This window comes from Leptonychotes weddellii, chromosome 15 (genome assembly GCF_054177405.1).
Source record: "Leptonychotes weddellii isolate Sample4059 chromosome 15, ASM5417740v2, whole genome shotgun sequence".
Taxonomy (NCBI): domain Eukaryota; kingdom Metazoa; phylum Chordata; class Mammalia; order Carnivora; family Phocidae; genus Leptonychotes; species Leptonychotes weddellii.
The window spans coordinates 19,536,696-19,562,192 of record NC_138383.1 but is presented as its reverse complement, the minus strand read 5'-3'; the positions used below and the strand labels follow the sequence as shown (position 1 = coordinate 19,562,192).

The following is a 25,497-nucleotide window of genomic DNA, read 5'->3' as shown; positions in this document are numbered from 1 at the left end:
TAAGACTATATTTAAATACAGCTGGGGCACCTGGCTAGCTCAGTCAGTAGAGCATGTGACTCTTGATCTTGGGGTTGTAAGTTTGAGCCCCATATTGGGTGTAGAGATTACTTAAAATCTTAAAAAAAAAAAGTAAAAAAGAAAAAAAGGTAAGTGTGGCTGAGTTTAGCGACTGCACTTGAATTTCCCAAATTCCCAAGAAACTTGGATGTTTCTGAGACCCCAGAGGTGACAAAGCCAGGACTTGCCTATCTTCTAGGAAGAACCCCTGCTGGGAGCAAGGGCAAAGCTATGCTTTGGAACTGGGAGACACTGCTGTATTGATCCTGCCAAATCCAGTCCCCAGCTTCCTCGGGTCCCCTTAGTGAACTAAGGGCCAGTGGAACCAGAACCCTACTCTAGGGGTATGGGAGCCAGCAACAGGATGCCAATGGCAGGCTCAGCAAGGCATCAGAACAGATGCCTTATTTTGGTGATAATTTCATTTACCTTGGTACTTGGACTTTAAAAAGCAGCCAGAGGGGCTAAATTAAGAAAACAGTCCTAGAGGCAGAATTAAACCCTTCCATTTTCTGACAACTACAAATGATAGGCATGCACAATGACTAATTTTAAACACACCAGTATTTTTTTTTTATTTTTCAGTGTAAAAATCAAACATGATAAAGAAACCTTGAAAATTATTAGCAGGATTTTTTTTTTTTTTTTTTGATGTGACAATGTACTCATTATGGTTCTGGCAAGGTTAGCATTGCTACATTTCAGAAGCTGACTTTCTTTAAACAGTCTTTACAAAGTCTTTACACCTTAAGTGCTCCAAATGGTTGGACTCTGGGTAAAACTCAATAGGAGTTCAGAGGGAAGGTCACTGCTGGGCAGGGAGGGCATTTCTGAGAAACCCAGATGAGAATGCTATGAGCACAGGCCGTGTCAAAACCACTCAGCAAGGGCTCCCTCCCTTCCGCCTGGGGGGAAGGTCACCCTGAGCCCCTGTGAACCCCCAAACCAGGTTCCCTTCTTCCCCTGTCATTCTGCAGACAAGGGTCATCCACAGACCACACGTGTGGTGGCTTTGGCAACCAGAAATTAAAAATAACCCATGGTTTTTCCAGTAGCCAAAATGATCCCTCACCAAAGCTCATAGACTGAGAACCTGAGCATGCAAAACCACAGTCTGGGTGAAGGGATGTCTGCTTTTCAAATGACCTGCTAATTCTTTGCAACCCACAGTAATTTGGTTTCTGTGAACCCACAGAAGCAGACCCATCCAAAAAGGGTTTTGTCTGCTAACCTGGAAAAGTCCTGGTATAAACGAGTCACTGGCAATGGGATAATTTTTAAGGCTGCCCCATTTTCCTAATATTTTAAAATGTTTGTTCTCAGTCTTTTTAGGCGAGGAAGAAGCAAAGCAACTTCAGAAGCTAGGCCCCACAGGCTTGCGAAGAGGTGGGTGACATTATGGGATGCTCTCCAGGCTTTCTAGAGTAGAGTCAACAGGGAGATGGACAGCAGATGGTCAAGAGACAAATGGACCATTTGAGGAGACTCTAAGTTACTCAGGGAGTTAATAATCGAGAGCTCATGAGACAGGGAGGGAGCAAAGCCATTCCTACTTCCCTGGCTGCAATGCCATGAAGTGTCTTTAGCATGAGGTTCACTTATATTGGTTCTAATTGTCAGCATATTCTTTACTTTCACACATTAAAATAACATGAAGGAAACTGTGTGCTAGAGATCAGAGGCCTCCACTGGCTACTGAATTACTGAATCATGGTCCTATTATGGCCTTTGAATATCTCCATGTCTTTAAATCCACATACAATACATAGAGTGGAAAATTTGTAACCATCCACCCCGTCCCCCCAAGTAACATCATCCCATAGACAAAATTACATAAAACCTCATAACATCCTCGGGAGGTAGATACTATGTCCTTACATTTTTTAATCAAGACACTAACATTCCATTTTCAAATGACAGCTCAGTCAACATCAATGCATATGACAGTCCAGTCTTGTAATATTCAGAGGAAACTTGCATTCAACTTTTTCAAAGTGCAAAGACCTGTTTATCATGTTGACGGCATGGTGGGGTACACACTATCTACAGCTTGGGTAAATGGAGCTACAGTCTTAGGTTCTGAGCTCACGCAAGTCGAAAGCCTACACTTCTCTTGCAGGCTCTTCTGAGTCCACGGTCCTCATTCGCAGAACAATTCAGTCCTTTCGCTTTAAAGAACAGAATCCTTTTCCTAGGGTGGCCTGGGTCTAGCCTTTGGTTTCAGGCCAAAATTGTCCTCTTTACAAGCACTTAAGTCCCAAATCCATTCTGTTTTTCTGAATTCTGCCTAAAGAGAGAGATTCTCTGATCTATACTGAGGGTAAAAAGAGCTCCCAATTCTTTAAAAGAGAAGACATATCATTGTGTATCTCTTATTATCTTCTTCTGCATAGCCTGATGGTATTTTCTAGGACAAGATTTTCCTCACTCCACTTTCTTTTCTTGAGCTCATAAATCTCAATTCCAAGTCTTTGTGAAAGAGCTTGGCTATCTCTGAGGATTCAAATCTTGAGTGGCCTCGAGTTTCCAAATCTCCACTAGAGACCAACGGACCAGTTCTCTGTGGGGTACACTTTAAAGTTAGGACTCTAAGCATTTAACATTTCCATTACGGTCTTACTGCCTGTGCTGGGATATGTATCAGCAGTACTGCTTTTTCCTTTAAAACATGCTAAACCTCACATTTAGCAGAGGGGAAAAAGCAGAGGAGGAGAATAAGAACAGTGATACAGAGACTACTTGGAAAAACCTTATGTTGGTGTGAGATTTGTTCATAACACAGTGCTTCAACTAAGCAAAATTTTGTGCTTTTTTTCTTTGCAAAAGAAATCTGAGGTCACTTTATATCTGGGCCACTGTGAGTATGGGCCTAGCCAAATGTTAAACGCTGCATTTAAAAGGTGAGAAATGTTGTCACTGACAAAGTCAGAAGCTGAGTCAGGAACAGCTCAGAATGGGTCGTAAGGCATAAGATTAGTTAGCTTATCTGTGTCAAGGCAAGTATCTTTTAGGGAGAATGACTTAAGGAATCTAAAGGCTGGTGGATTTATCAATATCTTTTCTTCCCCTGGTGGTGGTGGTGGAGGGTAATAGGGGAGACACTTCTGTTTATTTCTCTGCCAGTAAGGAAATACCTGTGCAACAATTCAAGTGGGGTGATGAGGAACATCTGGAGAGCCAGTTCTCTTCCCTTTCCCCCTTACCCCAATTCTGTCACCTTGGCTGCAAGGGAACTTTTCGTGCGGTTGGTTGTTCCCCCGGATTGTGGCCTCCTGGGTGTGTGGTGGGAAATGACGGACAGATCAGACCTACAAGGCGCATGGCAGAGGGACTCTGACTGAGAAAGGAAATGTGCTGTCTGAAGCTGCTGCAGGACCTCACTGTCCAACACGGTCGGATGTGAATTCTGACTCTGCCCCTCTCTCTTGGCGATTGTGCTAAGATTCTCCTTCACCCTCTCCCCTTACCCCCAACAAGGGGAAGGGGCATTTATCGGTATAAGGGGTGCCTACAGAAGGAAATGTTTACCAGTGTGGTGGCAACCACTCCGTACTACCTGGTTCAACTTTACAATTTACAAATGTGGAGTTTGCACATATAAATTTCCTCTGGACTTGGTGTACCCCAATCTAGGCCCAGAACGCTACAGTGAAAAGTAGCATTTGTGAGTGGTCATCCCACTTAGAAAACTGACCGCAGAAGAATGGAAATCATTCGGAAAATCTGTTAGTCACAGGGAAAATGAGGGTCATGTCTTCAAAAAAGTCCCCAGGTCAGTGGGATGGGCCTCTTTCACTATCTTGAGGTGCAAAAGTTGGCTTCTTCAGAAAGACTTTCCCACGAATCTGTTGGAAATGCTTGCTTTCCCCTGCTTTCTCTCCAACTAATTCTCGCTTCCAGATTCTCTTTCTTTTGTCCCCTGAAAGTCAACAAGACGTGTGGCATTTCAAGAGTATAATAAGCAGGTCCTCTGCCACAGTGGGTGTCAGGAACCTGGCGCAGCTTGGAGTCTAGGATTACGGAAATACAGCGAAATGCTGAAGACTCTGCACTGAAATACATCTAGTCTTTTAGCCGAAATCTCAAACATGTTGGGACTGTTACCATGGAATTTCACAAAATCTTTTTTCCTGAGACAGACGCCATGCTACAAAGAAGGATAAGCCATTTGTGCAGTCTGAGGTGGAACATTTTAATTACTGGCAGCACATAAATTAGTTGAGTTTGAGTCTAATGCCTAAGCCCTTTCGAAATACCAAGGCAGATACATAAAATGCGAATCTAACAGGAATTGGGGATTCTTGACTCTGGTAGAAATGTGCACAGAACTACTCTTAATTTGTAAATAGGTTCCACGAAGTTGTCCCTGGAAGCAGAATTTATTTTCGCTAACACCAGTTCTTAAAAAGGGGGGAAAAAAAGGCTTTGGCAAAAGCAGCTGCAGGTGCCACTTTGTGTGTACACTTTGGGGCAAGATCAAAATACCTTCCTGTTTTTTTGTTCCTCCCCACCATCCTCTTCACATTCACGACTCAGTGGTTAAAGGAAAAACTTAACACTACCATTTTCACACCAAAGAAATGTGAAACAGGTATTCATATACATATTCTCCTGCTTAATACCCATACATTAAAAGGCTTAAAAGATAACTGGGGTTACAGCATAATCACATAAATTTAAAGCTGGAAGGGACCTTAGAGAGTGTCTAAGCCCAACTCTTATTTTATGGTTGAAGAAACTCAGTTTTAAGAGTTTAGTGATTTGCCCAAAGTCATATAGCTAATTAGCAGCCAATACGGAATTCACAAACAGATTTTGGGACCCCCTACTGCAGTACTAATTTTACAATTATCCCTGCGCTTTTCCTTGATAGCATGTCTCTCATAATTAACTACAAAGCTGCCCAATACATCTGCAGGACCAAGATCTGACTTTCAGAAATCTTCCTGGCCTACAGTAGCTCCACTTAAAATGAGGAGAAAAATCCACCCGGCTTGATCACGGAGAACCTGTCAGCAGAGGTGCGCCCCTCCTTACTTCTTCAGGAAGCGCCTGTGGGGAGGGGGAGAATAGTTCACGCTTTTTTGGATTGTTTGGCTGTTTTCTGTCAAAAAAAAATCATCGGCAAGTTTGCTTTAGGCCTGTATACTAATGCTCCATGAAGGAGACCAAGAACTTTCAAGTAGCTCTCCCCACCTCCTCCCGGCGTTAAACCATCTCCCCCTCAGAGTCCAGTTCTGCCAGTCTTGATCACAGGACATAGACGCCATAGCGGACAACTTTGTGGAGTTTCAATTATGGCCTATGTTTAAAACCATTAGTTCTTCTGGTATAGAATTCCTCCTATGATGATTGGTTTAACCCAAAGCAGCTTTTTAATTGATACGGGAGGATAAAAGGGTAGAAGCAGAAGTATCATCAAATGACTTGATTTTTTTTTTTTTCATTGTGTGGTAAGAAATGGGTCTGATGCTTGGAGACTGGAGTCTTCAGTAACTGATAACAGATACTTATTTTATGGCTGTTCTTTTCCTTCCTATTAGACTCTAATTTGGGATGAGGAGATTATATCCTAGACTTCCAGCCTGTGTTAAGTGCAGAAGGGTGTGGCTTCCCAGCGAGGTTAGCTGGTGAGCTCTTCTTCTTTGTGGAACTGGCGTATGACCAAAAGGCTTTTCCACGGATGTATCTCAGAAAGAATGTCTCATGCAGCACAACTGGGGGACTCTTCTGACTGGCAACAAACCCCAAGGACCGCTTGTTCCATTGCTGCAAAAGATAATGACCAAAGACTTCACTGGCTTTTAAATATCATAAAAATTCAAGTCCCTGATGAGAAAACAAATGTTTCACAAAAATGATAACATGATATATCTGCAAACAATTTCTGAATGAAGACAGCGTTTCCCTGTTGCCCATGTGAACATGACCCTTTGGACACTAAAAATGGTATGGAGAGGAGTTTGGAACTGAGTTTGTTCGGAGAATAACTTGTTAGGTGGGGTGTTGGTTTTTACAAATGATGTCGAATGCTCGGACGTCAATCATCTCTGGGACCAGATGTTCACTTCAGCATGGCTCTGTGCTCCCCTCTGGCTATGTGAGACGAGAACTCATACCGATCATGGCTTCGATACCCACACATGTTACACTCAAAAGGGTCACGGAAGCCATGGCAACCCATGTGAATAGTGAACATCACATAATCCAGGAAGAGGACTCGACAGTGGTCACACCGATACACATCCATCACCTCCCCTTCTTTGTTGATCACTTTGATGGAGTCTCTTGGACAGATGGGTGGGGGCTTGAGGAGTTCATAAGAGCGGGGGACCTCCTTCAGAAGTGGCATCCCATTGCGGGCCCTAGGGGGGACCATGTGATTTTGCTGGTAGATGTGATTCTGGCGTTCTTCATGGTTGCTATCAGTGTCCGTGGAGTCATGGCCACTATTGTTGGGGGAGAGGCCTCTTTCAGAAGGCAGGCTCTTCTCTGGCAGGTGGATATTCTTCTTTTCTAGGTCCTGGGTGGCACCATTCGGCATCTCGGCACGGGTGAGGGCTATGGGATACATGCTGCTGATAACTGGAACCATCTCTGAGGTGGGAGCAGGTGGGGTCTGGACCAAGGGGCGCAGGGCTTCGGCACCAAGATAGCTGATGGCATTATTGATGGCTTGGTCCATCATCCGGGTCTGTATTATCTCACTCTCTTTCTCGTACATATAGCTGGGATTATAGTTGACGTCAAAGCAGTGGCGCTTCTCACCTAGAACAAGTGAAAGAAACAATTACAAGAGGAAGAACACAAAGGCAGAGTTTATAAAATGATTTTCCAGAGTCCTTGAAAAGGGAGGAAAGACATGCGGCCTGCTTAAGAACACCCAGCCCAGGCAGGATGGTTCCATTTGGTGCTGGGGACAGTCTCAAGGGACAGTGGCTGACAGCACACATTTGGACAGTCAAAATAAATTTAGCCAGCAGGCAAAGGGGAGAATCAAAGACGTCAATGAGTTGAGGCTACAACGTGAGCTGTTCCCACTGCTCACGTCAGAGGGGAGTGCTGGAGAAAAGGAGAGAAAAAGAAGCGAGAGGACCCCAGGGCAGGGTTCGCGGGGAGCCAGGAAGCTACCACTGTGCAGGAGCGTGGTCACCTCTACACTTCGACTGTCCATGGACTCTCAACACCCAATCAATTCCCAAACTGTTATTTTGCTTGTTATTCTCTGCTTGTAATACAAGGGAGCTCGGGGGACGGAAGTGCTGCAAGAAGTGGGGACTCTCAGCAACTGGCCTCTGCAACTTTTTAAATAGCTACAGAGGCAGAAAAAATAGCCCCCAAACCTCCAACTTACCACTCCTCAAACACATTGTCACCAGACTGAGATTTAAGTAAAAGAACTGCAAATGTAGAAAGTCTTAGAAAAGGTTTCTTGAAAGATCATGGTCTTTGTCCCTTTCATAAAGTATATTATTCTTTTGCTTGAAAAAATTGCATCATTGATACACATGTGATCATTAGGACCCATCCCGCATTTAACTGAAAAATTTACTTGTGGTCACCCTCTCCTACTGCTCATGTCAAACTGCTGAGAAATTCTGAAAACAGAGTTTAGCCACCTTTGGGGCGTGTGGGTGTTGTGTGTTAGAAAACAGAGGCTCTCTGGCCACAGGGAAGGCAGGAGCAGGGTCTGCAGTGATAGCAGATGTGCTCGGTGGTGAGTGACTGGTAGAAGGAAGAGAAAGCAGGGAGGATGTGTCAAGTACTGAAAGTGAGGCTAAAGTATCGCTGATGATTTTTCATTCTGTAGACACTAGATTCTGGAGAGATTTGCTGAACCATATCCTCTCTTCTGTAACACTCCCTAGGCATGTTATGGTTCCAAAACCTGTCACTGCCATACAGTAAAGGGTCCGATAATGAAAGAACACAAGAAAACAAAAGAATTGGAAGAACCAGTTCCTGTTCTTGAGGTGTCTCCAACCTAGTGGGAAGAAACGAGACCTGTATCCATGGAATTGGAAAAAAATAAATGTTAGAAGTTGTGAAAGGGCTGCCCTGCTCTGTGGAGGCCTTTGATTTTATTTTATTTTTAAAGATTTTATTTATTTTGAGAGAGGGAGAGCGTGCGTGCATGCAAGCGGGGAGAGGGGCAGAGGGAGAGAAAGAATCTCAAGCAGACTCCTCACTGAGTGCGGAGACTGACAAGGGGCTCATCTCATGACCCTGAGATCATGACCTGAGCTGAAATTAAGAGTTGGAAACCTCAACCAACTGAGCCACCCAGGAGAGACCCTGATGTTATTCTAAATGCCACATTTGAGGCACTTAAGCAGGGGAGTAACATGTCTTCTGTAAAAAGAATTATAAGGCAAAGGTAAGGCAGTTTGGTGCAAACTGTATATTTAGGTGTTTTTTTGTTGGTTTTTGTTCTTTAGATTTTATGACAGAGAGAGAGAGAGCACAAGCACGGAGAAGCGGCAGGCAGAGGAAGAGGGAGAAGCAGGCTCCACCCTCAGCAGGGAGCCTGTCATGGGGTTCGATCCCAGGACCCTGGGATCGTGACCTGAGCCGAAGGCAGACGCCCAACCATCTGAGCCACCCAGGCGCCCCTGTATATTTAAGTGTTAAGGAAATGCAAAAAATTCAGGAGTACCTGGGGCAGGGAAAGCATTCGTAGAAAACAGATTTTGAGAAGAGTCTTGATGTACTGGTACAACTTAGATTTTCAGAGAGGTCGACAAGACATCCTAATTGAGGGAGGAGCATGACTGAAGGCAGAGAAGTGGGACTACGCGGGACAGGAGCAGGGAAGAGTAAGAGAGTCTGGCTGTAGCTGTATCAGGGAGTAGGAAATACAGAATTTTCAACCTTCACTTATTCCTTCACATTCTGCAATACTGACACCTCAGGGTAGTGTGGTGGTTGAGTGCATGGGTTCTTGGATCAGATGGCCTGGCTCTGACGCTGGCTCATCAGTTACTCGTTGCATGACCTTAGGCAAGTTATTTGACATGTCTGTGGCTCCGTGTCCTCATGTGTAATGGGATAATAACTGTATCTACCTCCCAGGGTCACTGGGAAGTGCTTGGAACAATGCCTGGTACATAGAAAGCACCTGGTAAATGTTAGGGTGTTTTGTTTTGTTGGAATCAATTCACATTTTCTTTTTTTTTTTGCTAAAATGAATTTGCTTTTTTTTTTTTTAAGATTTTTTATTTATTTTTGAGAGAGAGCGCATGTGTGAGCGCATGAGTGGGGGTGGGGGAGCGGCAGAGGGAGAAGCAGACTTCCCACTGAGCAGGGAGCCTGATGCTGGACTTGATCCCAGGACCCTGAGATCATGACCTGAGCTGAAGGCAGACGTTTAACCAATTGAGCCACCCAGACGCCCATGAATTTGCTTCTTAAGTAAACTTTCTATCACTAACATAAACAGAAAGCTAGACTCACCACAAATAGAAGGTAACTATGAAAACTAAAGACAAGGAAACAGAACGATTTATTTAAGTTTTGATCAGATACTGTGACTACCTGGACACAAGATCCCCTTTCTTTGTTAAAAACAGAGATTACTGGGGTGCCTGGGTGGCTCAGTCGTTAAGTGTCTGCCTTTGGCTCAGGTCATGGTCCCGGGGTCCTGGAATCGAGCCCCACGTTGGGCTCCCTGCTCGACAGGAGGCCTGCTTCTCCCTCCCCCACTCCCCCTGCTTATGTTCCCTCTCTCGCTGTGTCTCTCTCTGTCAAATAAATAAATAAAATCTTAAAAAAAACAAAAACAAAAACAAACAGAGATTACCAAGTGTGAGATTAATGTGGAAGAAAACTAACATCCAAATTAAGTCTAAGTCTTTTTCCTTGGTATAATCAGGAAGATTGAGAGAGAACTAAAAAACGAAGTAATTTTCTTGCCCTGTGGGTTTCCTGGCATTTTGCATCCCAGATCTGGGGAGATATTGAAAAAAGTTAACACACGGTAGAACCAAAAGATGGCATTCTGAATGACCAACCATAAGATTTAGATTTGAATGAAGAGCAAACCACTTCATGCCCTTGAGCAAGGGAGGCTTGTGTCAAAATGTAATTTTCAGAATATTAATGGAACAGCAAAGTGTAAGACCAGAACAGTGAGGAATTGAAGCCAGAAAGACCAGCTAGAAGATCTAATTGAATAAGATGGATTTGTCCTGCATCCACACTACCTTAAGGCCAATCTGACAGTTTCTAGACAAACACCTGAGAGAAAAAATCTGCAAAGAAAAACACCCTGCCTTGGCAACTCAGTAAAAAGCAACAGAAAAGTAGACCTTTGCCAAAGTCATCAGTGGTTCTTATTTTCAACTTCCAGATTGGATATATCTTTGATAGCTGTTTGAAAGAGTGAGGCTGAGAACATGAAAGCCAGCTAAGGTCACAAATATTCATTCCCCTGAAAGTGACATAGAAATGATGAACTTTGGTTTCTTGGCCTTTTCGAGGTCATTGATGATTTTCCAGTGTGGCTGGCTGTACTCCACTCCTCAAATACCAGGGGTCCCTGAGAATCTTTTTATCTTTTCATCTAACAGAGGTTCCAGAAGGTTTCCGGGGTGGGGCAGGCACATCACAAACTCTGCTTTTATCCTTTCTCCCAAGAGTTTGCTTTACTGAACTAGGCCTACAGTTTCACAGTCTCTACCACCTGCAGCACATGTCAGAAGACAGCTGAGTGCTAAAGTTGTAAGAGGCAAAACAGTAAGAGGAAAATACAGCCCTGGATGAGTGGAAATATGTGACTGAGTTCTGTGGTTAAGGCAGACCATTGTTCACTGTGAAGACAGGAGAGCCTCAGATCTTCACGTGCACGCAACCTGCAATCATCAGATCCCCTCATCTCTGAGTTACGGTAACTTCAGTAGTGCAGATGATTATCAGTCACCTGTAGACATGATGACTCAATGTGTATGAAACCCAGAAGGGGTAAGCTACAGTAATTGAAAAGCCAAGAGCTCACGTTTCTTTAGTAACACACTCATAAAAAAGGTTAGTCAAACCACAAGAGTGTAACTTCTCCCAAACCTGCAAGGAGCCTCTAGTCCAGCTTGTAGTCAGAATCATACCACACCTTTGAATGATTAATAATAGCAGCTTCAGGCTGAATTAGAGGCTTCCTTCTGATGAAAGTACAATTGGCAACAGCAAGTCCTGAGTTTAGGAACCAGGACCATTCCTTACCTGTGCTTTTTTTTTTTAAAGGGCTCAATCCCTACTATCTAGGCTTTGGTAACTCTAAACTGAGCAACTGGCTGACCCGAGTTGCTGCAATGTGCCGAGGGTGTATGGTTGTTGGCTTCCAAGTGCCAACCTGAAAGGACAGAATCACCGCCTAGAGCTAAAAGGGACCTTAACTGAGCACATGGATTCAGACCTCTGCCTTTGGGGCCGAGCGACAAGATCCACCACCCTGATCTCTTTACCTCTGGTTTTTATACTTCACATTACCTAGCACTGTGCCTTATATATAACACTAACAAGAATAGCTACTATTTACTGAGCCTTTACTATATATCCAGTGCTGTCCTAGGTACTTTTTGCATATTCTCTCATTTGCCTAAGATGAATTAGCCTCTCAGTCCGATAAGAACCTAACCTACAAACAGGTTAACTTGCCAAGGTCACTTAGTTAGTCAATGGAGAACTAGGATACAGTCTAAGGGCCCATATATATCTGCCTGTGTCTGAGCATTTTTTTCAAGATTTTATTTATTTATTTATTTTTAAAGATTTTATTTATTTATTTGCGAGTGAGGGAATGAGAGACAGAGAGCGTGAGAGGGAGGAGGGTCAGAGGGAGAAGCAGACCCCTTGCCGAGCAGGGAGCCCGATGCGGGACTCGATCCAGGGACTTCAGGACCATGACCTGAGCCGAAGGCAGTCGCTTAACCAACTGAGCCACCCAGGTGCCCTCAAGATTTTATTTTTTATTTTATTTTTTTGGAGAGGGAAGGGAGAGGGGCACAAGGAGAGGGAGAGAGAAGATCTTAAGCACGCTCCACGCCCAGTGTGGAGCCTGACGTGGGGCTCCATCTCACAACTCTGAGATCATGACTTGAGCTGAAATCAAGAGTCAGATGCTTAACTGACTGAGCCACCCAGGCGCCCCTGTGTTTGAGCTTTAATTGCTGTCTCCTGGCTGCTACCTTGTCCATGGCTGCACAATCCCACCACTGGCAGTGATTTCAGATTCTCTGCTGGCGTGGTCCCCATAAGCAGTGGACAAGCAACTGTGCTTTGTTCCAAATGGACTAGCACCGTGCATCAAGAAGTATCTATGATGCATGGAGTTGTTGTGGTGTTTGTAAGTTCTTAACAGAGTGCCTGGCATATGTAAGCACTCAATAAATGGTAGACCTTTATTATTATTATTATTATTAGCCTCACACCATGTTAGGTGCCCTGAGGAGTAGAAACATAATTGCAATCCAATAGGAGATGCAGCATTTACACTACACAGCATTACACTGCATTTGTAATTTCATTACAAATTGTTACCCCTAATACCATGTGGTGGAACAAAGTACAGAGTAGTCAAGAAAGTGAAGAGAGAAAAATACGGACAGCTTCTCAAATATGCCACGCAATGTGGGACAAATATTAACTTATTTTTTAAAGTCTCCTTGTAATCTGAGGTGGTGACAGTGATGGTGGTGGAGACAGTTCTGTATATCACAAAAAACCGTCTGTTAAACTCACCTTGAGTACAGGGGGAGAACAGAGCAGAGAGAGAACTCAGGAGACTATGAGAATGTAGACCACGCGTACATTTTTTTAAAAAAGATTTATTTAGGGCGCCTGGGTGGCTCAGTTGGTTAAGCCACTGCCTTTGGCTCAGGTCATGATCCTGGAGTCCCGGGATCGAGTCCTGCATCGGGCTCCCTGCTCGGTGGGGAGTCTGCTTCTCCCTCTGACCCTCCCCCCTCTCATGTGCATTCTCTCTCTCTCAAATAAATAAATAAAATCTTTAAAAAAAATAAAAATAAAAAATAAAAATAAAAAAGATTTATTTATTGGGGCGCCTGGGTGACTCAGTTGGTTAAGGGTCTGCTTTTGGCTCAGGTCATGATCTCAGGGTCCTGGGATCGAGCCCCATGTCGGGCTCCCTGCTCAGAGCAGGGAGCCTGCTCCTCTCTCTCCCTCTGCCCCTCCCCCTGCTCTCTCTCTTAAAATAAGTAAATAAAATCTTTTAAAAAATAAAAAAATAAAGGTTTATTCATTTGTTTTAGAGAGAGAGAAAAAGAGCAGGGAGGAGGGGCAGAGGGAGAAGGAGAGAGAGTCCCAAGCAGACTCCTCACTGAGCATGGAGCCCCATGCAGGGCTGGATCCCACGACCCAAGATCACCACCCAAGCTGAAACCAAGAGTTGGATGCCTAACAGGCATCCCAACCACATGTACTTTTAAGGGCAGATGTGAGGGAGGGCATTCCAGACAGCATGGACAGAACCATTATATACAAGAGGGAAAGTACACATAGAAGTGGGAGTAGTTCACTGTGGCTGAATTAAAAGATTAGTTGGCTGAAATGATAAAATTAGAAAAGGTAACTTGGAGACAGATTGTGCAAGACTCAGAACACCTGGATAGTTCAGATTTTATTCCAATGGGAAGCCATTGAAAGGTTTTTTTGAAGGGGATGGGAATGATTTGAACTTTAGAAATATAACACATTTTCACTATTACAGGCATCATGAGGGGTGATGGGAAATATTCAGGTTTTCTTTTTAAGTTTCTTCAAGTCACTGAAATGTACTTGCTGGCTACCTTCATACCATATCCCATGTCTATTATCACTTACTCTTCCTGCAAACACATGCCCAAAAAAAGGAGTGGGGGGCCAGGCAAGGAGAGTAGATGGAATATCTGTGAGGTAATGGCTCTGATCTCAAGCTAAATGAGACTAAAGTGACTAACATTTCTTCCAGGAGGAGGAAAGTAGAAGGGAGCCACAGAATAGGCAAGAAGGGGAGCAAACATAGAGAGAGCCATGGGGTGGGGGGTGAGGAAAACTGAGCTGGGGACCATTTTTTGTTGCTGCAGAAGACTTGTTATTTGGATGTCATCGGTCCTGACGGAGTCACCAGGGGAAGACTTCTTTTCTCAAGAAAACACACCCTGGGTGGGGAATGACTGTCCTTCTTCAGGGGCTTTTTCTTCCACCAGCTTTCACTGACTATACTCCTCCATGTCCAGAGCCCCGGTATAGCACACATGACACACTATGCTTTGGGTGACCTCCCAGGGTAGGAAGGCCCTGGACTGCAGCACATTATAGGCCTCGGTCCTGGCTCTGCTCCGTCACCCACTAGCTGCATCTCTCCATCTCTCCAATCCTCCCTCCTTCCCTGGGGAATGAACTTTGCTGGGTGTTCCTGATATCCCGTCAAGCTCTTAAAATGCTATGATTCTGTAATACTTATAGGATTATAGATTTCAGCTCCTTGGGAAGGGGTGGGAGAAGATACTTTTTGCTGTTAGAAACGGGTATTCAAACTGCTTCCTGTCGCTCTGTTAACCAAAGCAGACGATTTCTCATTAGTTACTTCACAGGGAGAATCGATGGTGTTTGCTGAAGTGTCAAAACCTCACTAACATGTTTACCGCGGGTGAGTGAGATCTTTTTTCATGTTGTTTTCAACATGAAAACTTCCTTTAATAAAATAATACATAAAATTAAAAATAATAAGGAGATGCTATGGTAACCACTTCGGTCAGAATAACACATCTGTTTTTGGAGAAGGAATGAAAATCAAAAAGAAATATGCAGAAATGTAGTCATTTTCCTCCTCCCTCCAGGATAGAAATCTGGCCTCTATTTTGAGCCAAGTATTTGATGATGGCCTAGTTAGAAGTCTAGTCAAACAAGTTTATAACAGGAGAATAAGATGCAGAGAAAGGAGAACTCTTAAAAGGGTTAGGTGCTAAAAGTGAGTATCCTAGGGTGCCTGGGTGGCTCAATCATTAAGCGTCTGCCTTCAGCTCAGTTCGTGATCCCAGGGCTCCCTGCTCAGTGGGAAGCCTGCTTCTCCCTCTCCCACTCCCCTGCTTGTGTTCCCTCTCTCGCTGTCTCTCTCTCTCTGTCAAATAAATAAACAAAATTTTAAAAAATAAATAAAAAATAGAAGTGAGCCATTGTGTCCTTCGAAAAGAGAAATGAAGAATTATTTTGATGATGTAAAGACGCTGATTTCTAATGACTGCATGTCAATTTATGTCTTAAATACAGAGAATGAAACAAAATTTCTTGGAGAATTAGGAAAGAAATGATTTTATTTTTCTTCTACGGAAGCAATTTAATTTTACTCTTACTCTTCAATAGAGGCAAGTTTTTGCGTTTCTAAATGCACTTAGACTTAACCCAATCTGTCCCTCTTCCTCAGTTCATTTCTAATGTGTGAAAAATGATATCTACTGGTAATTCTCTTTAGCCTGCTGGGAAAGTAACAGGCTGACCTGATGGTATAATTTCACCTTTACCCTCATAGTTCAAGAGGTCAGGGAAGCCAAGGTTGGTCTGAGTGCTGTGCAACTTGTCAGCAAGGATTAAAGGGAGTGACTCATTCTTCCTTCACACTTTACCCTTTGCCATTTCCCTGGCAGCTGAATCTTTTCAGAAAACGGCACCGTGGAGAGGAAATATAGGAGACAGAAGAGAAGAGGAGGGAAAACATTAGCCCCGTATGTTTTGCAGCACTTCATCCCATACACTGCAGTGTCAAAATGTTCCTTTTCTCTCCCCAATATTACTGTTTTCTATCAGAAAGGTTGATTCCATTAAATGACTCAAGGGGTTTCCTTTATTTGAAAATGATCTCTTAAAGGAGGGTTCAGGATATAAGCTAATGCTAGAAGATTAGAACAGGGTTCAGGAACAAGAACATCATGGATATGACAGGAGTGCTGTCCCCATTTCCTGATGGGAATGAATGGATGGGTGAAAGAGCAAATGAACAAGTAGTAATGCCTTCAGTAAAATAGATGAATGTTGGGCTTAATGCAGCTGTTTTATAGATTCTCAGATTTAACCACACCTTCTTAAAAAAAAAAACAACTAAAATATATGACATGGTTCATAACATAAACACCTTGTCTGTATAACCTTGAGAAAACAGTTACCTGAATCTACACATATAGGCTTACAAACACAAAATGGTATTTATAATTGCAGCCTTTGCTAATTCATCTTGCAGACTTGTAGAATGATAGAGCTGGGAGGGACCTTCCCGATCACCTCATCACCAATTCAGTCTCCTCATTTCACAGATGAGTAAACAGAGGCCCAGAAAGGTTATGTGATTTGTCTAAACACACACGGTTAAGAAATGACTGAGCTAGAATCGGAACCTGGGTCATTCGGCTTCAAATCCAGTGTTCTTCCTACTGAGCTATACCACAATTTACCAAACAAAATTTCCCCCAGTTATTCAGGGCCCTGAAGCCCTGAAGTTGCTACCTCAGCTTAAATCAAGAGCTAACTCTACTGGGTTTCCTGATTCCAAATAGAGAGAACATGATGGTTCAGAAGATAAGAGAAATCAGCACCTAGAAGCATCTCTCCTGAGTCCGGAAATGAAGGAGTAAAAATCCTTTGGTTACAAGGGTAACAAATGGAACAGATCCCTGATGCAACAAGCAGAATGGCATGGACTTGGACATAGGAAATGTATTTTTTTAAACCCATGAAAATACCAAAGCAACTTTTATTATATTAAATAGGGTTTTAGTTCAACTATAGGTTAGGACAGCGGCACCTGGGTGGCTCAGTCGGTTAACCATCTGCCTTTGGCTCAGGTCATGATCTCAGGGTCCTGGGATGGAGCCCCACATCTCCCTCTCCCTCTCTCTCTGTCAAATAAATGGATAAATTAAAAAAAAAAACAAAAAAACAACTATAGGTGTAGGACAGCTACAAGGACCAAGCATCTTCTCTCATATGTTATTTCTCTTAGACCAAAGCACCTTTATCATAATTGGATTGAAATTGAGTCACTTTACATTTTTTTTCTTGCCCATTTCTCCCTATGTCCCTCTCCACATCAAGTACAGCCATTTCTAGAGTCCTAACTTTCCCCAAATCAAATTACAAAGTAAATTACACTCATAGAATAAAAACCTCTACTTTCCTTTGTTCTGACTCCAGTCAGAACTTCTTCACAGAAGTGAAAATCAACTGATATATGAGCAATGTCTTAAGATCATGTCTTGGAATCACAATTGATCCACTTGATCCATTGCTCCTAAGCCCCACATGGAGGTCACTACGTGCCCCCTGACACTTCTCAGGAAGGAGAGGGAAGATGGTAATGGGTGGGGGGTGCGAGGGGTGTGTCTCTCTAAACTGAAATGCACCAACTTTATTTAGTCTGACACAATTCTTCTTCTTTTTTTTTTTTTTAAAGATTTTATTTATTTGACAGAGAGAGACACAGCGAGAGAGGGAACACAAGCAAGGGGAGTGGGGAGAGGGAGAAACAGACTCCCAGCTAAGCAGGGAGCCTGATGTGGGGCTCTATCCCAGGACCCTGGGATCATGACCTGAGCCGAAGGCAGACACTTAACGACTGAGCCACACAGGCACCCCAGTCTGACACAATTCTTTAAGTGATTAAAAGGATACAAAAATTTTCCAGCTAAACAAAATAAAATAAATAAGGCATAAGCACTTAAATAAGCATAAAGACCAACCTAGGTAATTTTGAAATATATGAGTTCTTTCAATATGTCTCTATAATTCACATAAAATATCTGCCTGTATAAAAATTATCTAGACCAGAATAAAATTTAACCAGATTTAAAAACCAGGCAGGTACTTAATATCTGTAAAATCTATTGAAAAGAATTAAGCACAAACGGACTGTAATAAGACATCAATAGCACCAAGGAGCTTTGGAAAAACAGATTGATAGGTTTCTAATATTCTACTGGTGTTGAGGGAGGTCTATTTTCGTGTGATAACTATTTTTGTTCAATATCACCAAATTTCAATTTATAGCAAAACTAATACATTCAATTCAGCTGCCCCCTTCACAAATACAAATCTATTTTAAATATCATGGTCACATTTATGTAAACATCTGGGAGAGTTGGACAAAACATCTCTGTCGTTCAGCAGCCCCAACACTTTAAAGAATAGGATTCTTTCTTAGCCATCTCATTCTGTTGCATTGTTTGACAACGTGAAAACCGGTAGCATAAAAATTAACTCCAGTAAGACAAATGATTGAATCCAGCTTTGTTATTTAAATCTATGTTTCCCCAACTTTCTCTCAAAGCCAATCCTCAATTAAATTCAAGAAAGTATAGCAATAAGTTTTAGAGCATGAAAAAAGTTGGGGCATGATTACGGAACCAACTTGTAAAATATAATTACAAAAGGTTACAAAAATGCTATCTCAAACATCTTACTGGTGTCAATTGCATAAACTCTCTCATGCAACATATGTCATTCAGAATAAAGAGGAGGGGCGCCTGGGTGGCTCAGTCGTTAAGCGTCTGCCTTCGGCTCGGGTCATGATCCCAGGGTCCTGGGATCGAGCCCCACATCGGGCTCCCTGCTCAGCGGGAAGCCTGCTTCTCCCTCTCCCACTCCCCCTGCTTGTGTTCCCTCTCTGGCTGTCTCTCTCTCTGTCAAATAAATAAATAAAATCTAAAAAAAAAAAAACAAAACCAGAATAAAGAGGAAGGAACAGCATTTTTAACACCAACTCCATTTAGGAAATTGGATATCAAATACTCCCATCTTCAGGAGTTAGGATTATTCATTTAAAATATTTTATTCTATTTGCCTTAGTTATCAAAACGAAGCACAAAGAATAAAAGTGTACAATGGAAAACCAATTACCTTATTTTAACAGAAATTAAGGGCCTGTGTAATATATAAGCATCCTATGTTATCTCATTTAAACTATCTACTAACAACAGCAGGAAAAAGGGTCGTAATCTTACCAATGAATTTCTGAGGCATTGAGCTTTTTCGTTTTGCCACATTGCTTGCTAATCTGTCCAGAACGAGAGCTCTTTCACTTCCCATCTCTGCTTTGATGTGTCTTGCCTCCGCACTTGCTGGTTTGGAAAAATGTAAAAAGAAGAGGGAAAAGAACACAGTGGTAAATGATGGAGAAAAAGGAAATAAAAAAAAAAGAAAAAGGAAATAAACTGGAAGGGAAAGTGTTAGAGGTCTGATGCACACTCTGTTGTTACCTGTTATTACTGCTCAGATTCTTGCTTGGGGTACCTGCTGTGGTCAGCGAAGCCAGCAGCAGGGCACGTTCAAATCTTGCAGTCTTTTGCTGAGATGGGAAAGCCCGACCCATCCCCAACCAGTATCTTCATTAGCAAGAGGAAGTATTAAATAAACAGCCTGGACGTGGTTGGTTGCAAAAAGATAGATGGAGATCTTCTAACCCCCGATCAGCCTTCTTTCTGATTCTGAGTAACTGTGTGTGACACCTGCAGACTGATATAATTCTTCTTAACAACTTAAAAAAAAAAAAGTATGGTGCCCCAGATTTACTGCTCTGTTTATGTTAATAGCACTTTTGAAAATAGATACACTTACCCAGACAGCAAGAAATCTACTCAGTGATTTGTGTATTGAAATTCTGAGTGGTTTTTTTCTTTTCTTTTCTTTTTTTCCAGCATGTTCCTTTCAGTTCCTATCTTTTAAATTCTGTTTCTCTGGGCTCTGCATTATCTGTTTCATATGCTCCTCACATTTCAAAATTGTCTCAGCTAAAATTTCCCTGAGCAACACTTCTGTCTTGAAATTAAAGAGCAATTTGTATAATGCATCTTTATTATATTTCTAATGAACAATGTGAATAAAAACTGCCTAACAATATGGTCTAGTTGTTAATCCACAAATAGACCTTTAAGTGGTTTAGGCCTGTGGTTCTCAGACCTGCCTGAACATTAGAATCAATCTCTCTGCAGAGAATGTAAGAAACACCTATGCCCAGGTTCTCCTTCAGATCCTGAAATCAGGATCTCTGGTGTAGGCATCTAGGCAACAGTATTTTTAAAGCTCTCCACATGATTTTAAAATGCAGCCAGAATTGGAAATCATTAGAATATATAAATAGTACTAACATCTAGTCAACTAAATAGTACACTAGAATAAATAGAGTATAATTTATCCTGGTACAGCAGGCAGTAGTCAATAAGAGTCCCAAGCCTAAAGTTCAAAGAGATACCAGCTGCTTATCTAAATATAAGGCTTTAAACTTGAGCACATGATGCTAGCCCAAGCTACAGATCAGCAAACTTTTCTGTTAAGGGCCAGATAGTAAATATTTTAAACTTTGTGGGACACATATAGTCTTCTGTTCCATATTCTTTGGTTTTTCCCCCAACCCACTACCCTTTAAAAATGTAAAAACCTCTTTACACAGTCTGCTGGCTACATTTGGCCCAAGGGTCACAGTTTGCTCACTCCTGTCCTACACATTCATATTGTGTTACTACAAACATTTCTCTCTGTTTTATCATAAACATTTCAGCAAGTCCAAACTAAAATGATGTATCCATACATTTCTAACATCTCTAAGGAAGAAGAATTGAAATTAGCTTAAGAGACTAGAGTAAAAAGCAAATGATGGTTGCAGAACAGATTCCCCCCCCCCCAAATATATGCACAGATTTAGGGAAGGTCAGTGCTTATTCTGTAGTTGAAGAGTTTGCTGTGTGAACAGATTCTAATATACAGAAATAATGTCACAAATTCCATGGTCCTCTCAGACATTCAGTACCACAAATTGACATGCCCAGAGAGAAAAAAAACTGGCCACCTCTGCAAGTAAACAAGAGAAAAACCTCCAGGGCAAAACTGTCAAGTAAGAAAACTGTCAGCGCAAGAAAACTAGAGCCAAATTAGAAAAAGAGAATTCAAAATATTAAATATGTTTCATTTTATTATTAGCATGTTTTTGTTTGTGTTGCCAGTCATTGTACAGTAAATTATAAAGCTCAAGGTTTTTAAAATTCGGGAATAAAATGAAATCTGGCTCCAAAAAGGATTAAGAGGACGATGACCATATTTACTAGACTTAGGAGTTTCTTGTCAAACTTAATTATATGCTCCAAAGAAATAAGTCCCAGCCTCCAGTTTCAGTTATTAACAATACTATTTGTGTAAATGAGAACAATAAAGGTCAGAATAGGGGGCCTGGGCAGCTTTGGGGCTGGCGGTAAAGCACTATCACTTTGGCTGACCAGCTGTTGCAAATAATGGGCACTTTAGCGACAGGACACTTCGCTATTGAGTGAAGTGGGTCAAATTCTGTCCAGCACAGGGATAGGTTTAAATGACCAAACAGGAAACTATTATATATATTATTTCCTTTCACACAAACCACCACCAGATGTGGCACTACCCAGAGCCCCAAGAGCAGAGAGATGAAAGACAAAGGCCTGGGATTTGAAATCAGTTCCTGAGGCTGTTACAAGGAGGCTTTTTCTTAGAATCATCTGAGAGGCAGTTAAGTGGTGCTTTGACTGGGAACAGTCATTCTGGTTTGAGCAATTTTGAGAGGATTAAATCCAGGTAACCCCCGCCCACCCCCAGTCCCTCCCCCTCAACCCTGTATTATTATCAGAAAGATTTACAGGGAAATGAGAATGAAAAACAGTCCTGTGGGAATTTTTAAGTCCATCCCCATTTTACCACTATTCATATTGGTGTCTTCAGTCACTCCTCTAATGGGTCAATCATCCCCCAGAGATCTGTCCCTTCAGCCCCAGGACTCACCCCAAGCATTATGTCACCAGCCTACTTTTCCTGTTCAGCTCTCCACAGTCACTATCTACATTTTACCAAGTCACTATCAATTACCACTAGCAGCTTTCTGAGGACACATACTCAATATCCTCTATATTCAGGAGGATGCTAGAGCGGGGATACATGACCTAAATAACATATTGAGGGCATGTCACTAAATGGCAACTTTCCGAGATAACATCACCTTTTATCCCTGGTTACTCACCAAGCTCATCTTGACAGTCATTTCTAGATAAATCTTACTCTGTAAAACAGTGGCCAAATCCCTGACATTTAAAAAGATAACATTCTGAAGTGTTTGGATGGACAGATAATTGGGGGCATGGGTGGAGACTTTCCCATCTCCACAACTCTGGTTAGAGCCAACAAAATCCTCCGAGGCAAATTGAGAGGGCTTCCCCCCACCCCCACCCCTGTCCCTGGCTTGTTCACTCAAAATATCAACTCCAAGATCCCATCTGTCATTAGACATATAAACACACTGTAGAGATTAAGTTCATCTTTACCAAGTTAACCGTTTTCTAATTGGCAAGTTAGGCAAAGGCTCCAGCTTCAACAGAATGTGCTGTACTCTTTTTTCCCCAAACTGCTGGTCTTCTGCCTTGCAGTGGTTGGACAGCTTGCTGTGTAATACCATTACATGGGCATGCTTTAAAACACAAGGAAATGGGGCGCCTGGGTGGCTCAGTTGTTAAGCGTCTGCCTTCGGCTCAGGTCATGATCCCAGGGTCCTGGGATCGAGTCCCACATCGGGCTCCCTGCTCGGCGGGAAGCCTGCTTCTCCCTCTCCCACTCCCCCTGCTTGTGTTCCTTCTCTCGCTGTGTCTCTCTCTGTCAAATAAATAAATAAAATCTTTAAAAAAAAAACAACAAAAAAACACAAGGAAATGCTCTGGAGTTAGAGGGTCTCTTGGGATTACAAGTTTAGGCGGTACTCTGAAAAGCAAACAAAGAGGACCACTGCCTTTTGGTCCTCTGCTTCAACTTGAAGACCCAACTGTCTATTTATATAGTCTAGACTTGTTATCTTGCCACATCATGTCTCAAAAATGTAAGTGGAGGGAAACCAGTTTGGCAAGATAGTAAGGGGACAAGATAATGGGTTTAAATGATGAAATAGGAAATCCGTTCCTGGGTGGTGTTTGGCAGTTTTAATGTTGCAAGGGGTGGGTGTGGGGAATACGGGATAGTGGCAAAGAGCAATTTACACACTTGGTTCGTAAGTGAGCCTAGGAGGAGGGCTGTAATTCTGGATCAATTCCCCTTCACGTCACTTGCCTACTACATAGTGGGCGTACCAATTTTCATTAGCAAAATGATTTTAAAGATATGTTGAAGATATAAATAATAAAACTAATATGAAGTCATAATTACAGAACAGGTTTCTATCTTTCATCTCCACACAAGTCTTAATTGTCTGGTTTTCAGTTAACTATTTCCATGATGCAATTCCTACCTCAAAGTGACTGCAGATTTAACCATGTAATTGGTTGTGTTTTTGTGTTTGTTCAGAATCTTTCATTTGATCTTGAAGTGTTAAATGGAGCTCAACAGGAGGCATTGCTTCCTGTCTCTTCTCTGGTGTGGTCAGTCGGTAGCTAATGGACAGTGGAACAAAGGGGTGTTATTGTCTAACAAAAGACTGCTATCAAAGACTGAGGCAGGTTCTAACAAAAAAGTTACATAAAACTGTTGCCTTTTTGAGCAAGTAGAATAAATACTACCTGTAAGATGGTATCACTTTTTAAAAAAGAAAAATCAGTTGGGAAAACCAACTTTTAATAACTTTTTGGTTGGTCTGCTACTTGGCAAAAAATGTAAGTTTATTCGAAAATCCTCATGCTTGTATTGGCTCAGCTGAAACAATGAGCGTGAAGAAAAAAGGTTGTGACTCAAAGATTCATAAATAAATACAATTATTCAATTACTTTAAAAATCTTGTTATTGCTAGAACTCATTGTCATACAAAAAAACGTCCCACTCCAAGGACTCATAATTTGTGTGAAACGAGGCTAAATGAATTTCTATGCCAGATGTTAGTCCCTTTCTGGAATAAGGATCAAGCTAATGAGAAAACAAAATCTGTGCTCTTCTCTATTTATTCTTCTTTTCATATATATACTCCATTAAGACGGCAGAACTGGAGTATCTTGATGATGTAGCAATATCCCATGTACCTCTATTAGACCTCTGTAGTTTATTGATGGATCAAGTGCCCATTGCCTTGTTGGATTGTGAGCTCTCCAAGGGTAGGGGCTAAACTTTCACTCATTTTTATGAACAGCTCTGTCACAGCTCTGGCACATAGAGAATCCAACAAATGCTATCTGAATAAAATAAAAATGATTAGTAAGGCCAGAAGTCCTGTTACCCAACATGGTGTTATTTTGTAGACTGGTGTTCAGTCCAAGGCCTTTTTTTCTGTTTTGCTTCCATAAAGACCTGCTTACTCAAAGCTTGGGTCTTATACTAGGTTGCACTTCAATTTGCAATAAGCACTTGATGAATAAAGTGCCACATCCACAGTAGCAATGGAGTGTCATCTCTTTAAAAGCTAGGGATGAAGAGATAAGATGTACCACTGGTGATATTATGTTGGTTAGGTTCAGAATGGAACATGATATCCAGACTGGGACTCCTAATTATAAGAAGGAAACAGAAATGAAAACCATATAGGGAGCAGTGGCAGTAATTAAAGGATTGACTTGTGTGAATTAAACATTCTTTACATTTTGGGGGCACCTGGCTGGCTCACTCAGAAGAGCCCGTGACTCTTGGTCTCGGGGTCATGGGTTGGAGCCTCACGTTGGGTGTAGAGGTTCTAAAAAAATAATAAACTAAAAAAACCACATTCTTTACATTTTGGACTTCAGGAAAAATCATGGGAACTATTTGAAATACAAAAGAGGAATATATTGACTGACATGCAGTTTTTTATACTTGATTCAACTGTGACTTTATACATTTTATAACACGAAACCACCATTACAAAATATTTGTTTTAAACACCAACAAAAAAAAATCAAAACTTGCTGACTTAGTTAACCCTTTATTTTTTTGCTGAGACTTAAAATATGTTGCACACATCCATCAAACCACCCTATGAAATGCAAATTAACTCAACCTCTGTATTTCAGCATTTCCTGAATCACCTTAAACCACTGAAGATAGCTAAAATATTTCTTTGCTATTTTCCTAATTTGAAATTCCTAAAAAAAGGTTATGGGGATGGGAAATAAGGTGGTAACCTTACTTTAAAATAAATAATTTTGAACTTACTACTCATAGAGGATAGTGTATTATTTTTCCCCTACTTCCAAGAGAATCAAGACCCACATATATGCATGTGTGTGTTTACTAGTATGTGTGCTACTATATTTCTTTCACTAACCAGATAATATATAACCTTAAAAAATAGCTAATCAAGCCATATTTTCCCAAAGTGGAAAAAACCCAAATGTCTATTAACTGATGAACAGATTTGTTTTAAATGTAGTAAATCCATATAATGGAATATTATTTGGCCATAAAAAGGAATGAAGTGCTCATACATGCTACAACGTGGATGAACCCTGAAAATATGCTAAGTGAAAGAAGCCAAACATAAAAGGCCACATATTGTATGAT

General features: G+C 41.8%; 1 protein-coding gene across 4 annotated transcripts in view; it reads right to left on the bottom strand.

The window, feature by feature from the left end:
- Positions 1 to 623: 623 nt before the first annotated feature.
- IKZF3 (IKAROS family zinc finger 3) overlaps positions 624 to 25,497 on the bottom strand; it is an 88,867-nt gene continuing 63,993 nt past the window's right edge. For 3 of the 4 annotated variants that reach the window (XM_081805052.1, XM_081805053.1, XM_081805054.1), the window contains exons 7-8: positions 19,041 to 19,157; positions 624 to 6,828 (exon numbers count right to left, since the gene is read on the bottom strand). In XM_081805052.1, coding sequence (XP_081661178.1) covers positions 6,125 to 6,828; positions 19,041 to 19,157 — 821 coding nt within the window. In that variant the 3' untranslated portion in view covers positions 624 to 6,124. Of the gene's footprint in view, positions 6,829 to 19,040; positions 19,158 to 19,295; positions 19,539 to 25,497 lie in introns of those variants that run through there. The other variant, XM_006749587.3, reaches the window with a different exon arrangement.